Source organism: Carassius gibelio, chromosome A11 (genome assembly GCF_023724105.1).
Source record: "Carassius gibelio isolate Cgi1373 ecotype wild population from Czech Republic chromosome A11, carGib1.2-hapl.c, whole genome shotgun sequence".
NCBI classification, from domain to species: Eukaryota; Metazoa; Chordata; class Actinopteri; order Cypriniformes; family Cyprinidae; genus Carassius; species Carassius gibelio.
The window spans coordinates 3,684,337-3,700,778 of NC_068381.1; the positions used below are offsets into that span (position 1 = coordinate 3,684,337).

At 36.4% G+C, this 16,442-nt stretch overlaps 1 protein-coding gene and 1 long non-coding RNA gene across 2 annotated transcripts; one reads left to right on the forward strand and one right to left on the reverse strand.

Moving 5' to 3' along the window:
- The first annotated feature begins 803 nt into the window (after positions 1-803).
- Positions 804-6,717, forward strand: LOC128022052 (taste receptor type 1 member 3). Its single transcript, XM_052609263.1, has 8 exons — positions 804-1,003; positions 1,083-1,383; positions 1,590-1,946; positions 3,108-3,518; positions 3,614-3,817; positions 4,523-4,643; positions 4,830-5,200; positions 6,146-6,717. The coding sequence occupies exons 1-8, from the start codon at positions 804-806 to the stop codon at positions 6,710-6,712; spliced, it is 2,532 nt and encodes an 843-aa protein (XP_052465223.1). The 3' UTR covers positions 6,713-6,717.
- LOC128022053 (uncharacterized) lies at positions 5,067-9,713 on the reverse strand. The gene is made up of 3 exons (XR_008185845.1): positions 9,570-9,713; positions 6,143-6,529; positions 5,067-5,206 (listed from the first exon to the last, which is right to left on the reverse strand). It is a non-coding gene; the product is annotated as an uncharacterized LOC128022053 (long non-coding RNA).
- Positions 9,714-16,442: the final 6,729 nt, after the last annotated feature.

Sequence of the window (16,442 nt, forward strand, 5' to 3'; positions counted from 1 at the left end):
ATGTAAAAAATAATAATATTAAGAGGCAGAATGGATATTAAGTCTTTTGAAAACTTCATAAATACTTCCTTAGTTCTTGCTGTGCATATATGTGCCAAAGGTCCATGATGACGTCTTTCAGTGTTTCATTCGAATCATTCATAAATGGGCCAGCATCCATCATAAAGCACTTTAAATCAAAGCCACAAACAAATACTATGGAAATACCCACAATTTCTGTACAAATGCACTGGGCAAACTGCCACATTTCCATAGTTTATTCAACACTCATATTTTTCCAGACAAATATTTTGAACCAGAACTCTTTTCTGTGCTTGTGTTGTGTCAATGCATGACACAAAGTGTTTCTGAACGAGTACTGTGACTGAGAAATAACACCCTGTTTAAGAACATATCATTTTTATTCGACTCCAATATTTTATGTACAATATAATAACTTTATCCCCAAGGCATAAAAAGTAATCTGACCTTTGCTTGAAAACAACACTGCTTTAAAAGTGGGACAGATCCACAAGTAACAAAATACTCTGCGATTAATCGATGTCATTTAGAACTTGCTTGAACGTTGAGGAGAGACCAGAATATATCCAGGTGAAGCCGGAAAGAAACTTCATGTAGACCCCTAATTTTACATTCAAAGCCCATTAAGGCCTGGGGTGGGGCGTTTCACTCATTTACGTGTCGTTGATTGACCATCAAACCATCATAATCACTCGCTACTGAGGGAATCACAACACATCAACACAAGAAGAACCTAAGCAATACTTCCACTGAGGTCAGTCCAGCTATTTCAGCCCTCCAGGATGGCTAAGGAGTGGACACTTCTGTTGCTCTGTGGCATTCTGGGGTCTGGATGCAGCGAAAAGCCAGCATGGTTCAAGAACATCACAACAAGTCTTTTTAAATCCCCTGGAGATATTCTGATAGGAGGACTTTTCCCCATTAACGAACTGACCAGTGACCTGAGCAAACGGGTAAAGCCTGACGATCTTGAGTGCAACAGGTAAAATCATGAAGGAAGCCATATAGTCTAGGAATCTGAAAATGCTTTCCTCCTAAAATCACTGTTTCTGTTTTGGCAGTATAAGCACGTACGGTGTGTCTCTCGCATTGGCGATGAAGTTCTCTTTGGACGAAATCAATTCTAAAGAGTATCTTCTCCCTGGAATCACACTGGGATTTGAGAGTTACGACACGTGCATGCAACCAGCCGTGGTCATGAGGCCCGTCCTCCAGCTTCTCACAAAGGAATCGACAAAAGAATTGGACATTGCCTGTAACTACACCGACTACAAGCCTCGTGTTATAGCTATCATAGGACCAAACAGCTCCGAGCTGGTCCCAGTTATTGGAAAGCTGATTGGATTTTTCTTGATGCCTCTGGTGAGTTGACATGAAGTGATAGATTTAAAGAATCCAAAAGGATTGTTTAAAGGATTGTTTTTGTAAGCAAAATACTTATTTATTTGAATATGTTATTTAAACTGTTTCAGCAAATTCATGCAATGATTATAACAGGCATGACTGGCCACTTAACTAGTAGGATGTTCCTCTTGTTTTTGAATTTCTCTAATTTCTCACATTTTTAGATTAGCTATGGTGCCACCAGCGACGTGTTCAGTGACAAAGAGACCTTCCCGTCCTTCATGCGCACAGTCCCTAGTGATCGCTGGCAGGTTGCCGCCATGGTGCAGCTTCTGAAAGAGTTTGGGTGGAAGTGGGTTTCGGTAGTAGGTAGTGATGATGAATACGGACAGAAGGGTCAGGAGCTGTTCTCCAGCATGGCCAATGAGCAGTCCATCTGTGTGGCATATCAGGGTTTGATTCCTGTATACAGCGATCAAGAGCAAACGGTGAAAGAGATTCTCAGTCGTATTGAGGACGCCAAAGTGGGAGTGGTGGTGGTCTTCTCTTCTCCAAAGCCAGCAAGAGACTTCTTCATAGAGGTGAAAAGCTTTATGCAATTTTAAATGGGTCATATTATGGAAAAAAAATGGTCTTTTGAAGCAAAAATTTTAAATACTTTGAAATAATAGAGTTGTAGAGATGATCACCCAAAACAATACTCTGCCAGGGACATTCAATTCTGCGATCAACAAGTGTCAGGTGTGCTAGTCACACCCCATCCAGGCGGCACTTAAAAACACAAACCACAAGCACACACCTAGGCTGAGGTGTCACAACACCCCATAACAACAGCTGGACTCAGTTTAACGAAGGCTTTGTTATTTCTAGCAATTCACAAAGTTCAAAGATTGGTTGAATGAGCTGCCAATCTGAGATCACCGCATCTTTCAAGAAAAAGCCAAAGACAGATCGCTTACCTGATCTCAAGACATGCTTTTTAAAAGTTTAACTAACTTGTGAACCACTTTTTTTTGAATGATGTGATGCTTTAGATGCTGCAAAAGATGTTAGATGGAAGACACAAGAGCAACTGTCAAAGATGTCCATGTAGCACGTTTAAATAGAAAAACAATAGAAAAGCAGCACACCGGAATGCAACAATAATCTTTTAAAGTCCCTTAAAGTCGAAGCAGCAAAACTAGCCTGATTAAATTTAAGGCTTAAAAAAGAGTGGAAAATGGTCACAAAACAAATTGTGAAGTTATATTAATGCAAGAAATCTTGACTGACATTATTAGTGGCATTCAGGGAAAAATATACATATAAATTTTAAGGCTGCCCCCCAATAGTCAATGAGGCTTAATAGACAAAAATTGTAGTTGGTTAGTCAGAGAAAGAAAAAACTATCGGTCAGTAAAAGACAGATTGTTAACAGCTGGTCCTTAAGGTAATTATAGTATATCAGGCATGTGCTTGAGTATCGAATATGATATATATTAACTCCAAGCAGATATTTAAGAAGTTAATTAATATAAACATAATTAGCCAGCTAACTATTTGTTGACAAAAAATCTTTAGTCAAGTCAGCGCTCTCTGTCTCTCTCTCTCTCTGTATATATATATGTGTGTGTGTGTGTGTGTGTGTGTGTGTGTGTGTGTGTGAGTGTTCGTGGGTGGGTATGTTCCTCTATTTTTCAGTCACTGCTTTATATTCATAAGTCTACAGGTTTGGTGATTCTAAATGCTTTTGTGATGAGCAGGTAATCAAACGAAACATGACAGGTGTTTGGGTGGCAAGCACAGCATGGGCTCTGAATGATGCTGTAGCCACCCTGCCCGGGATCAGTTCAATAGGAACAGTGCTGGCATTTGCAGACATCACAAGACCTCTTCACTTATTCACTCCTTATATCTATGAGCTCTTCACCAAATTGGAGGAGATGCCAATCCCCGAGCAGCCAGATACAGATATCTCTCCTCTGGACAACCCTTGCCCAATGTGCAGCTACCTAAGCAAAGCCAATGTGAGCATGGTACAGACGGTGGAGCGGTCAGCTTTCAGTGTGTATACTGCCATCTACTGTGCTGCTCATGCACTGCATAACTTGCTGGGATGCAATGCCACCCACTGCGCTCTAAATCCCAGGACTGACAATGTTTATCCATGGCAGGTAATCACACGCAATCTATTATTCCCGTAAATCTGCTTGTTTTATCCTAGAAGATTAAGAGTATACTAATAGAAGATCTATGGTCCTTTCTACAGCTGTTACAGAGTCTCCAAAAACTTTCTGTAGATCTCGAGGGGGTCAATTTTAAGTTTGATAAAGAGGGTAATCCAAACGTTGGCTATGATGTTATGCAATGGAACTTTAGTGACAACACTGTGCACTTGGACATAATTGGAAACTTTTATCAGAACCTAACAATTAATGAAAAGAAAATAAAGTGGCACACGGAAAACGGAAAGGTATGAACATTAACACTGTTTGCACTTGAAATGCTTTTAATAATAATTTGTTTATTTATATTTATAAATGCTATCTATTTTTGTTTGAAGTGCATCATATTACCTTGTTTTCTACCACCCAATAGTTTTGACACACTTTCTCATGATCTTAAAAATCCTTTAAAGAGATAGTCACCCAAACATGAAAATTCTGTCATCATTTCCTCACCCTCGTGTCATTCCAAACCTGTTTGAATTTCTCCTGCTGAACACAAAAGGTTTTTGAAGAATGTAGCTAACCAAGTTTTTGACAGTAGACACTGATTCCAATAGTACTTTTTCCATACTGTTGAAGTCAATGGCAACCGTCAAATGTTTGGTTACCCACATTCTTCAAAATATCTTCTTTGGTGCACGACAGAAGAAAGAAACTCACAAGTTTAGAACAACATGAGGGTATGTAAAATATGACAAATGTTTCATTTTTGTACGAACTGTCCCTGTAATTTAAAGATTTGAATTGAGTTTTGAAGATTAATATAAATGATGCTTTTGAAATTCTTTAAAAAACAAAAAGTGTGATTTAAAAATAAATTTAAAAAAAAATAAAAATCCACTAATCTGAAATACACAAAATATTAATAACAGAGAATGGGTAGGTGTGTCTAAACATGTGAGCGGTGCATCCAGGAGTCAGCACCTCTTAACAAATGATCTCTGTAACAGGTGCCAATGTCCACTTGCTCCTCAGACTGTGGGATAGGACAGGTGCGCAGAGTTAAAGGCTTCCACTCGTGCTGTTTCGACTGTATTGACTGCAAGGAAGGAACGTTCCTGAACAACTCAGGTCCGCCATTACACCAACATAGGTTAAGTCATTCTAAACAATATTAATAAGGCTCTAACTATCAGCACTGACCATAACTGCTTTATCTAACACATGTTACACCATACCAAATAGAAATGTATGCATTTAAGAGCTTTTTCATTTGATGTTGATTAACCTTTATCTGTCTTCTCTTTTGATTGGAAGATGACATCCAGTGTAAATCATGTCCTGCTGGCCAGTGGTCCACCCTACGAAGCACAAGCTGCGTCTATCCCATCTATACTTACCTGGACTGGAGCAACTATGAGTCCATTGGACTCATTCTGGGAGGAGTTTTAGTTCTAGTGTCACATTTATGGGTAGGGGCTCTATTTTTCAAGCACAGAGGAACTCCACTGGTGAAAAGTGCAGGTGGACTACTGAGTGGCCTTATGTTATTGAGCCTAGCGGGAACATGTGTAAGCCTGGTGCTGTTCCTGGGTCAGCCAGGAGACATCGTCTGCCGTCTGCAGGAGCCACTAAATGCCTTTTTCCCCACGGTGGCCCTCTCAGTCATCCTGACCATTTCCCTTCAGGTGATCCTAAAAAAAAAAAGCATCATGCATGTTAATAGCCATTTTAATTTTTGCAACAGTAATTTATTAGACAAACATTATGAGGACATAGCATGAACAGTTTTTTTTTTTTTAATCATGGCCACAATTTAAGAACACAATTTGTTAATTCACGGAAGGTTTACTAATTCATTCCCTCGTTTTATTTAAAGCTGCAATAGGTAACTATTTGTTAAACCTGTCAAAAAAAAAATCAAGCTCCTCTGGCTCCTCCCAGTGGTCCTATTGCCATTTGCAGAAACTCCATCGCTCCCGATAAGAAACAACCAATCAGAGCTGCGGTCCGTAACTTTGTTTGTGTTCAAAATGTAGAAAAATGTATATAATAAGCGAGTACACCATGAATCCATTTTCCAAACCATGTTTTTAGCTTGTCCTGAATCACTAGGGTGCACCTATAATAAGTGTTTATATTCGGACTATTTTAGATGCTTCGGGGGTACCGCGGCGGAGTAACCCAGTACCTTTGTGATTCTTCATAGACATAAACAGAGAGAAGTAGTTCCGGCTACGATGTTCTTCCACAAGACGCAAGCAGTTCTGTTTATTAACCGCAAGAGCGTCAAAAGTTCCCTACTGCAGCTTTAAGTCATGACCATGATCTACAAATTACTTCCCTAATTTTAGTAAATTTAATCATTTGTTCCCTTGTTTTAATTTCACTATGAAGAGAGAATGAGTTAGTAAATTGTGCCCAAATATATACATATTGTGGAAATGCATTCTTCATTTATGGCGATGATATATACTTTATATTTTGTCTGCATGTCATATGCGAGGCTCAGTACTAGCCCTACAGTATATACATGTTGTTAATTAATAATACTCAGGACTAATTGCACTGTATTAAAAACTTTTATCATTTTTGATAAAAAATGATATCCATTGTCTTTTTTTACTTACCAGATTGTGTGCATCACAGAATTCCCTGAAAAGTCTTGTGATCATCTGGAGAACATACGAGGACGAGGGAGCTTGTTTGTTATTCTGGGATGTTGTGGGGTCCAAGCAGGACTGTGCGGTTGGTATGCCCAAGAAGCTCCCTCTCTGACCCAATACGTCGCCAGTTTGGAGGTGACGTACATAAAAACCTTTTTGCGTTGTCCAGTGGAGCCCATGTTAAACTTTGGTTTGATGCTTGGTTTCAATGTTCTGCTGGCACTGGTGTCATTCATGGCCACCTTCATGGCTCTAAAGCCGCCTGGACAGTACAACGTGGCCAGAGACATCACCATCTCCACCTTGAGTTACTGTGTTTTGTGGGTGATGTTCATCCCCATCTACACAAGTCTAAATGATAAAGAAAAGTCTATCGCTCAAGTAGGAGTCAGTTTACTCAGTAATCTAGGGTTGGTAGCAGCCTATTTCTTCCCTAAATGCCAGCTGTTGGTCAAACACCCAGAACTTAACACAGATGATCACTTTCGTACATTTTTAGAAGGGGTCCCACCAACACCACCTGAAGAAAGCTAGATGCAATTGCTAAATTATCATTTAATAATTATTTAAAATATATACTATTATAAATCATAAAATACTCATTACAGTAAAACACAATAGAATATTACTGACAGTCCATAAAAGCAATTTTAAAAATTTGAGTTTTTAACATATATATATATATATATATATATATATATATATATATATATATATATATATATATATATATTATTTTGACAATTATATATTATATAGCATATATTATAATAGCAACATTAATTAATTAAATTCAAATGTCATGTTTATAAAAGATTGATCAAAATATTAAAATGTAAAATTATAATTATTGTAAAAATTATCAGCCAATTTTTTTTCCCGTGTGAATTATGTAAAACTATTTGTAGCTCCCCCAGTGACAGGCATGAGGCAAGAGGTCTTGGTTAAAATACAGGGCTTTAATGTTGGTCAACCCGTGAGAACTGGTTTGAAGAAAGAAAATTATGAAGGTATTTTTGATTCAAATTAACTGAGCACCTGTGGCAGTGCGATTTGTAGTTGTAGAGAAAAGCCACACATGTGTATCAGTAAATTTGAAGTCACAGAGTGAAATGTTTTAAGAGTTGCAAACCTGTAGCCTTTTTTTCTCTCCCACAAACACAACACAACAGTTACACCTTCTCAAATTCTTCATTGCAGGTGCACAAATCCTATTCTACAAATCACACATTTAGAAACTCGACGCTCACATTTTTGAAACAATTGCTGCAGTGAATGTGGTGCAAAACGCATTTACACACCCGCATCAAGAAATGTGCAGTCGTGGAGAAATGTTGAACATCCGCAAATCAGTACGTGAATTCATCAAATGAGAGTTGCACACTTGTAGAATATTTTCTCAGAATGTCTTGTATATTTTTCTAACACAAACACAAAGTACATAACTACAGCTTCTTGAATCTGCTGCGATGAAGCTCAAACACTGTTTTTTCGCTTTCAAGCGACAAGTTTCGCGCTCTCCCTTTTGCACCGAGATATTTGGTTCAAAAGTGATTTGTGCATCTGTAGAGGTAGTGGGCGGGACTGTTTAGAGATTACAGAATTTCAGCCAATCAGAAGAGCTACTGAGCCAGTAGATATACGCCCCAAGCAGTTTTACGCCCCTGTTGTTCCTCATGCGTCCAGTAGGGGGAGGCAGTATATTAGTATATGAGCCCAGTCATTTATAAGAACAGCAGACCATATCTATATGTATGATAGCAGCAGACCTTCTTGAAGCGATATGGATGAGGTATGTTAGTACTTGTTGTTGATTGTATTGTGTAATGATGCAACATTTATTATTTATAAAAGATTGATCAATTAAATAAGAAAGAATAGCGATATCAATTCAAAAGATGGATCAGTTTATTTCGAGAGGCAAAAGTACTTGATTGAGTCAGATGTTCTGTCTGACTCAAACTTAACTAACCACAGTCTATCATCAATGGACAAAAAAAAAAAAAGAAACATGACATCCTGCCATTATTTATAAATAACCATTGTTTTCTACCACTATGCAACTTTTGCTTTTTTATTTATTTTTATCAGTGAGTGGGATCACTTTGACCGCAGGATAAAGAAACAATTAAAGAAGAGTGGCAAACCATTGGAGAGTCATCTACAGGAGTCATGCTGTTAAGAAATAACCAAGTCATGGTGTTAATAAATTTTTTTTGTGAACAACAATATTGTCTTTCTTTTAAATGACCCTTGGAACTTTAGAAAATTGTTAAATTTTATTGGTCTTCATAAAATGCTATGTAGAACATGTTCTGTTGCTGTATAACGAGCAATTGTGAATTGTAAAGCAAATATTTCATTTAGGATCCATATGATTACACAGTACTGTATGTCTAATGGCCTGAATATGGTTAATATCTAAATATAACTTAATATAAATTCACAACATCATATATCATTCAATCTCTGTATATAAAAACAGTTTATAAATATATATAAATAATACATTTTACAGTAGGTCATAGGTCTGCAGCCTCCCCCTACTGGACGCATGAGGAACAACAGGGGCGTAAAACTGCTTGGGGCGTATATCTACTGGCTCAGTAGCTCTTCTGATTGGCTGAAATTCTGTAATCTCTAAACAGTCCCGCCCACTACCTCTACAGATGCACAAATCACTTTTGAACCAAATATCTCGGTGCAAAAGGGAGAGCGCGAAACTTGTCGCTTGAAAGCGAAAAAAACAGTGTTTGAGCTTCATCGCAGCAGATTCAAGAAGTTGTAGTTATGTACTTTGTGTTTGTGTTAGAAAAATATACAAGACATTCTGAGAAAATATTCTACAAGTGTGCAACTCTCATTTGATGAATTCACGTACTGATTTGCGGATGTTCAACATTTCTCCACGACTGCACATTTCTTGATGCGGGTGTGTAAATGCGTTTTGCACCACATTCACTGCAGCAATTGTTTCAAAAATGTGAGCGTACGAGTTTCTAAATGTGTGATTTGTAGAATAGGATTTGTGCACCTGCAATGAAGAATTTGAGAAGGTGTAACTGTTGTGTTGTGTTTGTGGGAGAGAAAAAAAGGCTACAGGTTTGCAACTCTTAAAACATTTCACTCTGTGACTTCAAATTTACTGATACACATGTGTGGCTTTTCTCTACAACTACAAATCGCACTGCCACAGGTGCTCAGTTAATTTGAATCAAAAATACCTTCATAGAAAATTAACAAAATTAACAAAATAATGCTATATGCATGTCTCAACATATTGTGTTACAATCCAGCCATTTACAGCTAGATACTTTATATGTTATACATCAGAAAAAATGGCACATGAAAACATATATCACCCTAATAGTAAAATTAACAGTTAACAAACCTCATTGCTGCTTATCACAAAGAGGTGCCAAACATCCTTTCAGATCTCCCGTATCATCTTCTGTCTATTTTCTTGTAAATTTATTTACTTAAACACTACAACAGCGGAATAATCAGTCTCTTTCGCCGTAAAGTTTTTCTCAGTGCGTCGCTCAAAAGCGCCCGGAAAACCTCCGGGCGGAACCAATAATTAGTTCCGTCTTGCTGTTAACATTCAAAAACAGAAACAACAGAATAGTAAAAGTGCTAATACAGAAATAAACTGGCATCAGGCAATTACACTATTGTCTCATATTAAATCTCAGTGAATCAAATGTTTAATGTACCATACTTAATCTGAAATGTTTTACTTGTACTCTACATGTTTTATACTTGATATTAGTTTAGTATAATGATTATGTACCCGTATTTTCTATCCACCTTATTTTTAACATAAAAAAGAATGCAACCATTTAGGTTCTGTAGAGTTTACTAGAAAAGTTTATGTAAAGCTTATTTTTACAAATCATAGGACTTGGTGACTGTTAGGTTTGTTGTCTGTCACTCATGTTTTGTGTTTATTAGTCTATTCATAATTAAACGTCTGTTGTTGGCCAGATGTTTTACATTCATTAAGGGATATGAAAATGAATCAAAAATGAAAATTTCCTGTAAATTTACTCACCATCACGCTAAAATGTATGATGTATGTGCCTCTTTTCTTTAGTGAAACAGTAAAGAAGATTTTCAGCCCTAAACCACTGTGTTGATTCATAAAATGCAAGTCAGCAGCTGCCGACGGTACTGAACACCTTTAATATTGCAGACACTAGTCCATATCGAGACTTGATTAAATGCTCTACTTTTGATTTATTAATTAAGAAAAGGCCGAATTCCGTGAAGTTCTGCTATATACAGCAAGTTCCATTTCCGCGATTCAATTCCTGTCACTTTTCAAACACAAAGGGGTGAATTTATGAATGAAAGGGTGAAAGTTCTGACACAAAACGAAGTTACGTATCCTCACGCTTTTTAAAAGTGGGTAACTATGTTTGACAGGTGCAATATTCAAAATCGATAATTATTAATTTATTTTATAAATTACATTTATATCTGAATAGGTGTCAGAGTTCGGAACAGGTTCGCGAATCATTTGAGTCAGTTCGGGAGTTCGGAGCGGGATAGCGAATCATTTGAGTCAGTTCGGGAGTTCGGAGCGGGTTCGCGAATCATTTGAGTCAGTTTGGGGATCGCAAATAATTTGAATCAGTTCGGGAGTTCGTAGCGGGATCGCGAATCATTTGAGTCAGTTCGGGAGTTCGGAGCGGGTTCGCGAATCATTTGAGTCAGTTTGGGGATCGCAAATAATTTGAATCAGTTCGGGAGTTCGTTGCGGGATCGCGAATCATTTGAGTCAGTTATGGGGATCGCGAATCATTTGAGTCAGTTTTGGAGTTCGGAGCGGCTTCGCGGATCATTTGAATCAATTCGAGAGTTTGTAGCGGGTTCGCGAATCATTTGAGTCAGTTTGTGGATCGCAAATCATTTGAATCAGCAGTTCTGAAGTTCGGAGCTGGATCACGAATCACGAAAGATTCGCGCTCGTAAATGTTCAAATTGGCCATAACCTTTAATTCTTTTGCCAACTCTGGTGGCAGCAGGGGTGGCAAGGCTTTCTTTTAGGGTGGCATTTGCCACCCCGGTAGATCCGCCCGTCTTTTTCACCCACTTTTATCAGGGCAGAGTAGGAAAGTGTTTTTGTTTGTTTGTTTGTATATTTCTTTGTTTGTTCTAAATTAGCAAGATTAATCTATGTGCTTAAAGTATATGTAAACTCAAACATAAATTGAATCTAATGAAAAATGAAAATGATAAATGCTGCCTTGTAAGGGTGAGTTAATTATGACAGAATGTCATTTCAGAAGTTCCTAACAACAAACAGAAGAGGGAAGCATTTAGTCATGTTAACCCGGATCATACTAGAGTTCACACAATGCCTTCATATAATATCAGATATCATTTCTTTTTCGTTTTTTGTTCAGTACCACAGTTTATTTGTCTTTGTTCTTTCTTTGTTTCTATTAAGGACAGTTCTGCTTCAGAGCGACAGCAATAAAAGTTTGTCTAAACAGCAATGCAGGTTTTTTGTTTGTTTGTTTGCTTTTTTTATTTTTTTATCAGATCATTTTAGCAGATCTGTTGACTATGCTATGTATCTCAGTTATTATATTTTGACCAGCTGTGCATTATTTCCGCAATAAGGCACTTGAGAGACAACAGTAAGAAGAGTCGTTTAAACTGAGAATATATTCACAAGCAGCATGGCCATGAATGATTTTTTTGCATTTATACAAGCATTTCTTCACCAGATGATAAAGACACAAATATAAGTACCATTTTAAGTACTTAATTTAAATGGAATAGCATTGACCAAGTCAGCATCAAAGACCGGGAATAAAATTAATTAATAAAATAAATTAAAAGAAACACACACACAAACAAATTTTTAATAGGCTTCGTATTTACTTATTTTTAGTATTATTTAAGCATTCATTTTTAACTAACATTTAATTAGCCTTCTAATTCTTTCATTCTTAATTTTAAAATGTAATCTTCAATTTTAGAAGCACACAGTATGATGGAGAGTAAGAAGATTGCATTGCCAATCATAAAAAATTCATTATTTAATTATGCATATATATTTTTTTTTTCTGGGCTCAGTCTCTACTATATATTCTGATTTATAATTCGAAGGTAAAAAGGAATCTTAACCCTTGAAGGATCTGCGTCTGTTTTGATGCCAGCGCGCTCTGAATACTCATCCTGTACAAGCAGATAATGCATCAGACGCAACTCAAGATGGAATAGATGCTTTGAAATTCGACCCCTTTTTAACCCTCTCCATTTGCTGCAAAATGTTTTGTGCACACGGCCCACCCGGTTTCCATGAAAACGGCTCGGTCTCACTCACTCACAAGGACCGCCCACACTGCCCCAAAAAATCAGCCAATCAGAAATCACACAAAGAAAAACAGTGACTATACTAGAACTTCTTAGCTTTTTACTATCCCTTCATCTTATCTCATCCTTCCTCTGCTCTTTTTTCTTCCCATGATGCAGCAGGTTCCTTCCTCTACGTCTTTCTGTGTTTTTGTTTGTTTTAAAAACTAGAATGTTAGCTTTCATTTATTATTTTGAATCCGTTAGTAGTGTCTGCAAATACAAACATTACTGATTTAGGTTTAGTTTATTGACAAACAAACAAAAAAAGAAACTAATACTTTTATTTCGCAAGGCCACATTAAATTGATCTAAAGTGACAGTAAAGACATTTATAGTGTTACAAAGGATATCTGTTTCATATAAATGCTATTCATTCATTGACCTTTCTGTTCACCAAAGAAGTACAATTATACCAAAAACAAATATATATATATATATAAATTTTAAATTGTAATACTATTTCACAGATTTTTTTTCTGTATTTATGATCAACTAAATGCAGCCTTGAAAAATATGAATTGTTCCATTTTTGAATGTTATAGTCACATGTTTGTTTTGCATGTTCATATGTGATTTCCTAATCGTCTTATTGGCTTATTGCTTTCAAACTGTGTGCACTTTTTTATCCACATATAAAAGGTTGACACAAACACGCCTGACATATTAATTCAGTGTTATCTTCAGCGCCCAAACTGGCCCATATCCTGCGGTTTGTCAGCACACTCTCCAGCCGTCAGAAACACATCCTGTTCGGTCACTCACACACTCTCCGTTTTCATCAAATATCAGTTTTCATCCACGTCTGGCTGCATTTGCTTCTTATGGAGACCCATTTCAGCCACTAAATAAAAAATGAAAAATTTTTATCTCACTTTTTTTTCTCACTGCTGCAAGATATAAACTTGCAGTTGCAAATTATAAAGTCAGAATTATGAGATCTCAGAATTGTGGGGAAAAAATGCCAGAAATGTGTGATAAAAAGTTGCAATTACCTTTTGTTAATTTATTTTTCATCAGTGGCAGAAAATGGCTTTCATAGGTTCTTCATATCTGCACGTTACTTATTATATTTATATTTTTATATTTTTTTGAATGGTAGGAATTGCTAGGAAGATGTGAGTGGTTGCTATAATGCATTCTCAGATTCTAAGTTCTTATAAATGTTTTTTATTTGTATTATTTATTTTATTTTTTTTGCAGTGCTGTGCCATTTAGTAGATTCTGAGAGATTGCTAGTGTATTACTAGGCTGTTGCTAAGCTCTTCTGACTGTGTGAAGTGCATTGCTATGGCATAGGAGTTCTGAACGGTCTGTCCCAAGCAAAAAATTATAATAAATAAATACATTTGCAAGTATGTTTTCAAACTATTTTAGACAAGAGGATGCAGGAAAAACAAAAACATCATGATGTTCATGATCATGATGTGAACAAATGTAAGATTTAAATTTTAAATCCACCCCTAAATATGAGCAGTAATATTGCTGTCTACCTTATAAGCACCATGAGACTCTAGACTACAGGTTTTTACATTTTATTTCTGTATTTTAGTGGTTTATGTATTTTGAAATGGAAAGCTGTATTTTATGAGGGTGCTGTTGTAGGTGACTTCCTCATGGTTTGTTCCTGAAGGCTGCGTTCTTTGCCGTCAGATCCTATGACTGATAATACACTGTACTCTCTTTACATCTTTATCAGCACTCTTGCTCTCTCTCTCTCTCTCTCTCTCTCTCTCTCTCTCTCTCTCTGTTTATTTTTCTTGGCAGAATTCCAAGTATTTTCTTCCATCCTCAAACTGTGTTCCCAGAGGCCCTCCCCGGATTCTGACTGTGCAACCTGAGATCTTTCATTAACCTGACCAATCAGGAGCTTTGTTTGTTTTTGAACGTGTGTTGAAAAAAAAAGAAAAAAAATACCTGTTTGATTCTGCACCCAGTTCTGATTTTAAATCTGATCTAATAAAGCTGCTAAAACATTACATGCCCCCTTACAATGTGATTAAGGCATTATAGTCGTTGAATAGAACACTGTAATTATGCTAATGTGGTTATGCCCATAATTAGAGTAAACATAATCACAATATGTGGAGGACACATTTAACACACATGGATACAATGCCATAGCATTTCTCCAACTCAGAATTGCTCATGCTATTGCTGACATTCATGCACAGTTTTACACACATGATGAAGCAACACAAATCATATTTGAACAAAGCCATAGAATAATTTTCATCTGTCACAGTACATGCATGCTCTGTTGCTTTATTTGCATGATCTCATCAGAGATATTAGGGACTTCCTGTTGGTTTTAAGGTCCTATAAGGAGAGACATACATTGAATGGGTTAACAAGTTTGAAAGGAACAAGTTTAACACGTTTAGTTGTGAATATGCCACAAATGTACTATCAGTCACATCACTATGCCACTAGATGGTGGTAACAGTCACATGTGACTGTGTTGAGAAGAAGGCTGTTGTTGCTAGGTGATCCATCTGCAGCTGTTTGTCATGTTACGAAGTCAAAACTGTAAATCTAGTAAATAAACACTTTTATTCTATATAAAATACAATATGCATTGCACTGATTACATGATAGTGTATAGGCTACCATCGTTTAAGTGTCTAGTTGTGATATGTTTCCAAGATGTGTACAGCAGTATGTTTTTATATGATTATACATGATTTGTCTTGTATGCCTTGAGTTTGAAAAATATATTCACATGCATAATGTCAACAAATAAGGTAAAACCCATATTTGGATCATAATTTCACCAAAAACTAAGAGAGAGAGAGAGAGAGAGAGAGATTAGATTTAAATAGATTATTGAAAAATCTATTATTGAAAAATCGTTTTTGAAAATAGGTAATTTTTAGGACTGCTTAAATTTTTATGATTTTTCACAAAGAAAGAAAGAAAAATATTAATTAAATATTTATACATTTTTTTGCTTAAAAAATGTTTACTTTTAAGACCTTCAATTTTTTTTTTGTTTTTTTTTTGTGACAACTAAGGACATGTTCTCGTTGATTTAATGCAAAAATATATATACAACACAGTATTTTTACTGCTGTATTATTGATAACGTTAACTATTTCAATACCTATATTAGCATCCACATCAATGTTCTCCTTTAATTAATTATACTGTAAGTGCATGCTTCAGTATTATCATCTGCTACTTTAAATTTATTTATGCATTTAGCAGACACTTGTATGCAAAGTGACTTACATTGCATTCAGGCTAACAATTTTCTCATCATGTGTTCCCTGGGATTCGAACCCACAACCTTGCATTTGCTAACACAATGCTCTACTGCTTGAGCTACAGGAACACACACTTTAAATGCTCCAGCTTTTAGCAGGATGGATTCTGATTGGCTGTCAGTGTTTTTATCATTCATCAGCTAGAACAAAAGCCATTCTGAAAGTAATTTCAATTATATTGTTCCAATTAATTTTACTGTATTATGAGATCTATTGAGAAAAATGGGAATGCACTATAGCATGCAAATATCATGAACAATCTATATAGACATGTTTTCAAGTTCTGAGCTCTTTCTTTTCTAGGTAATGTGCATGAAACTGTATTCAGAATTCAAACTTGTTGATTAGACATTTAAAACCGACAACAGTGCCATGCATCTGTTGACTTCTTGATTTTCACTTCTGCTTTGCAAAACAAATGTAGAAGCAGCTGTTAAATGTTTTATAGGTACAGTTGAGAGCTCAGACCTTTACAGACTTCTCAGAGTTGGCGGATTCTTCTGAGAAACAGGAGTTTATCTGCCTGTAGTGGCTGTAGAAACTGGTCATGAAATGGTTAACCAGAACCCAGCCCCTGAGAGCTCTAATTACTTTCATCCAACCCTGTAAGGAAGTATGTTTGCAAAAGA

Bases quoted from the DNA above. Each gene is read 5' to 3' on its own strand.
- LOC128022052 (XM_052609263.1), top strand. From the start codon at position 804: ATGGCTAAGGAGTGGACACTTCTGTTGCTCTGTGGCATTCTGGGGTCT. The intron at 1,947-3,107 runs GTGAAAAGCTTT...TGTGATGAGCAG, and splicing joins CAAGAGACTTCTTCATAGAG to GTAATCAAACGAAACATGAC. The intron at 4,644-4,829 runs GTCCGCCATTAC...TTTGATTGGAAG, and splicing joins AACGTTCCTGAACAACTCAG to ATGACATCCAGTGTAAATCA.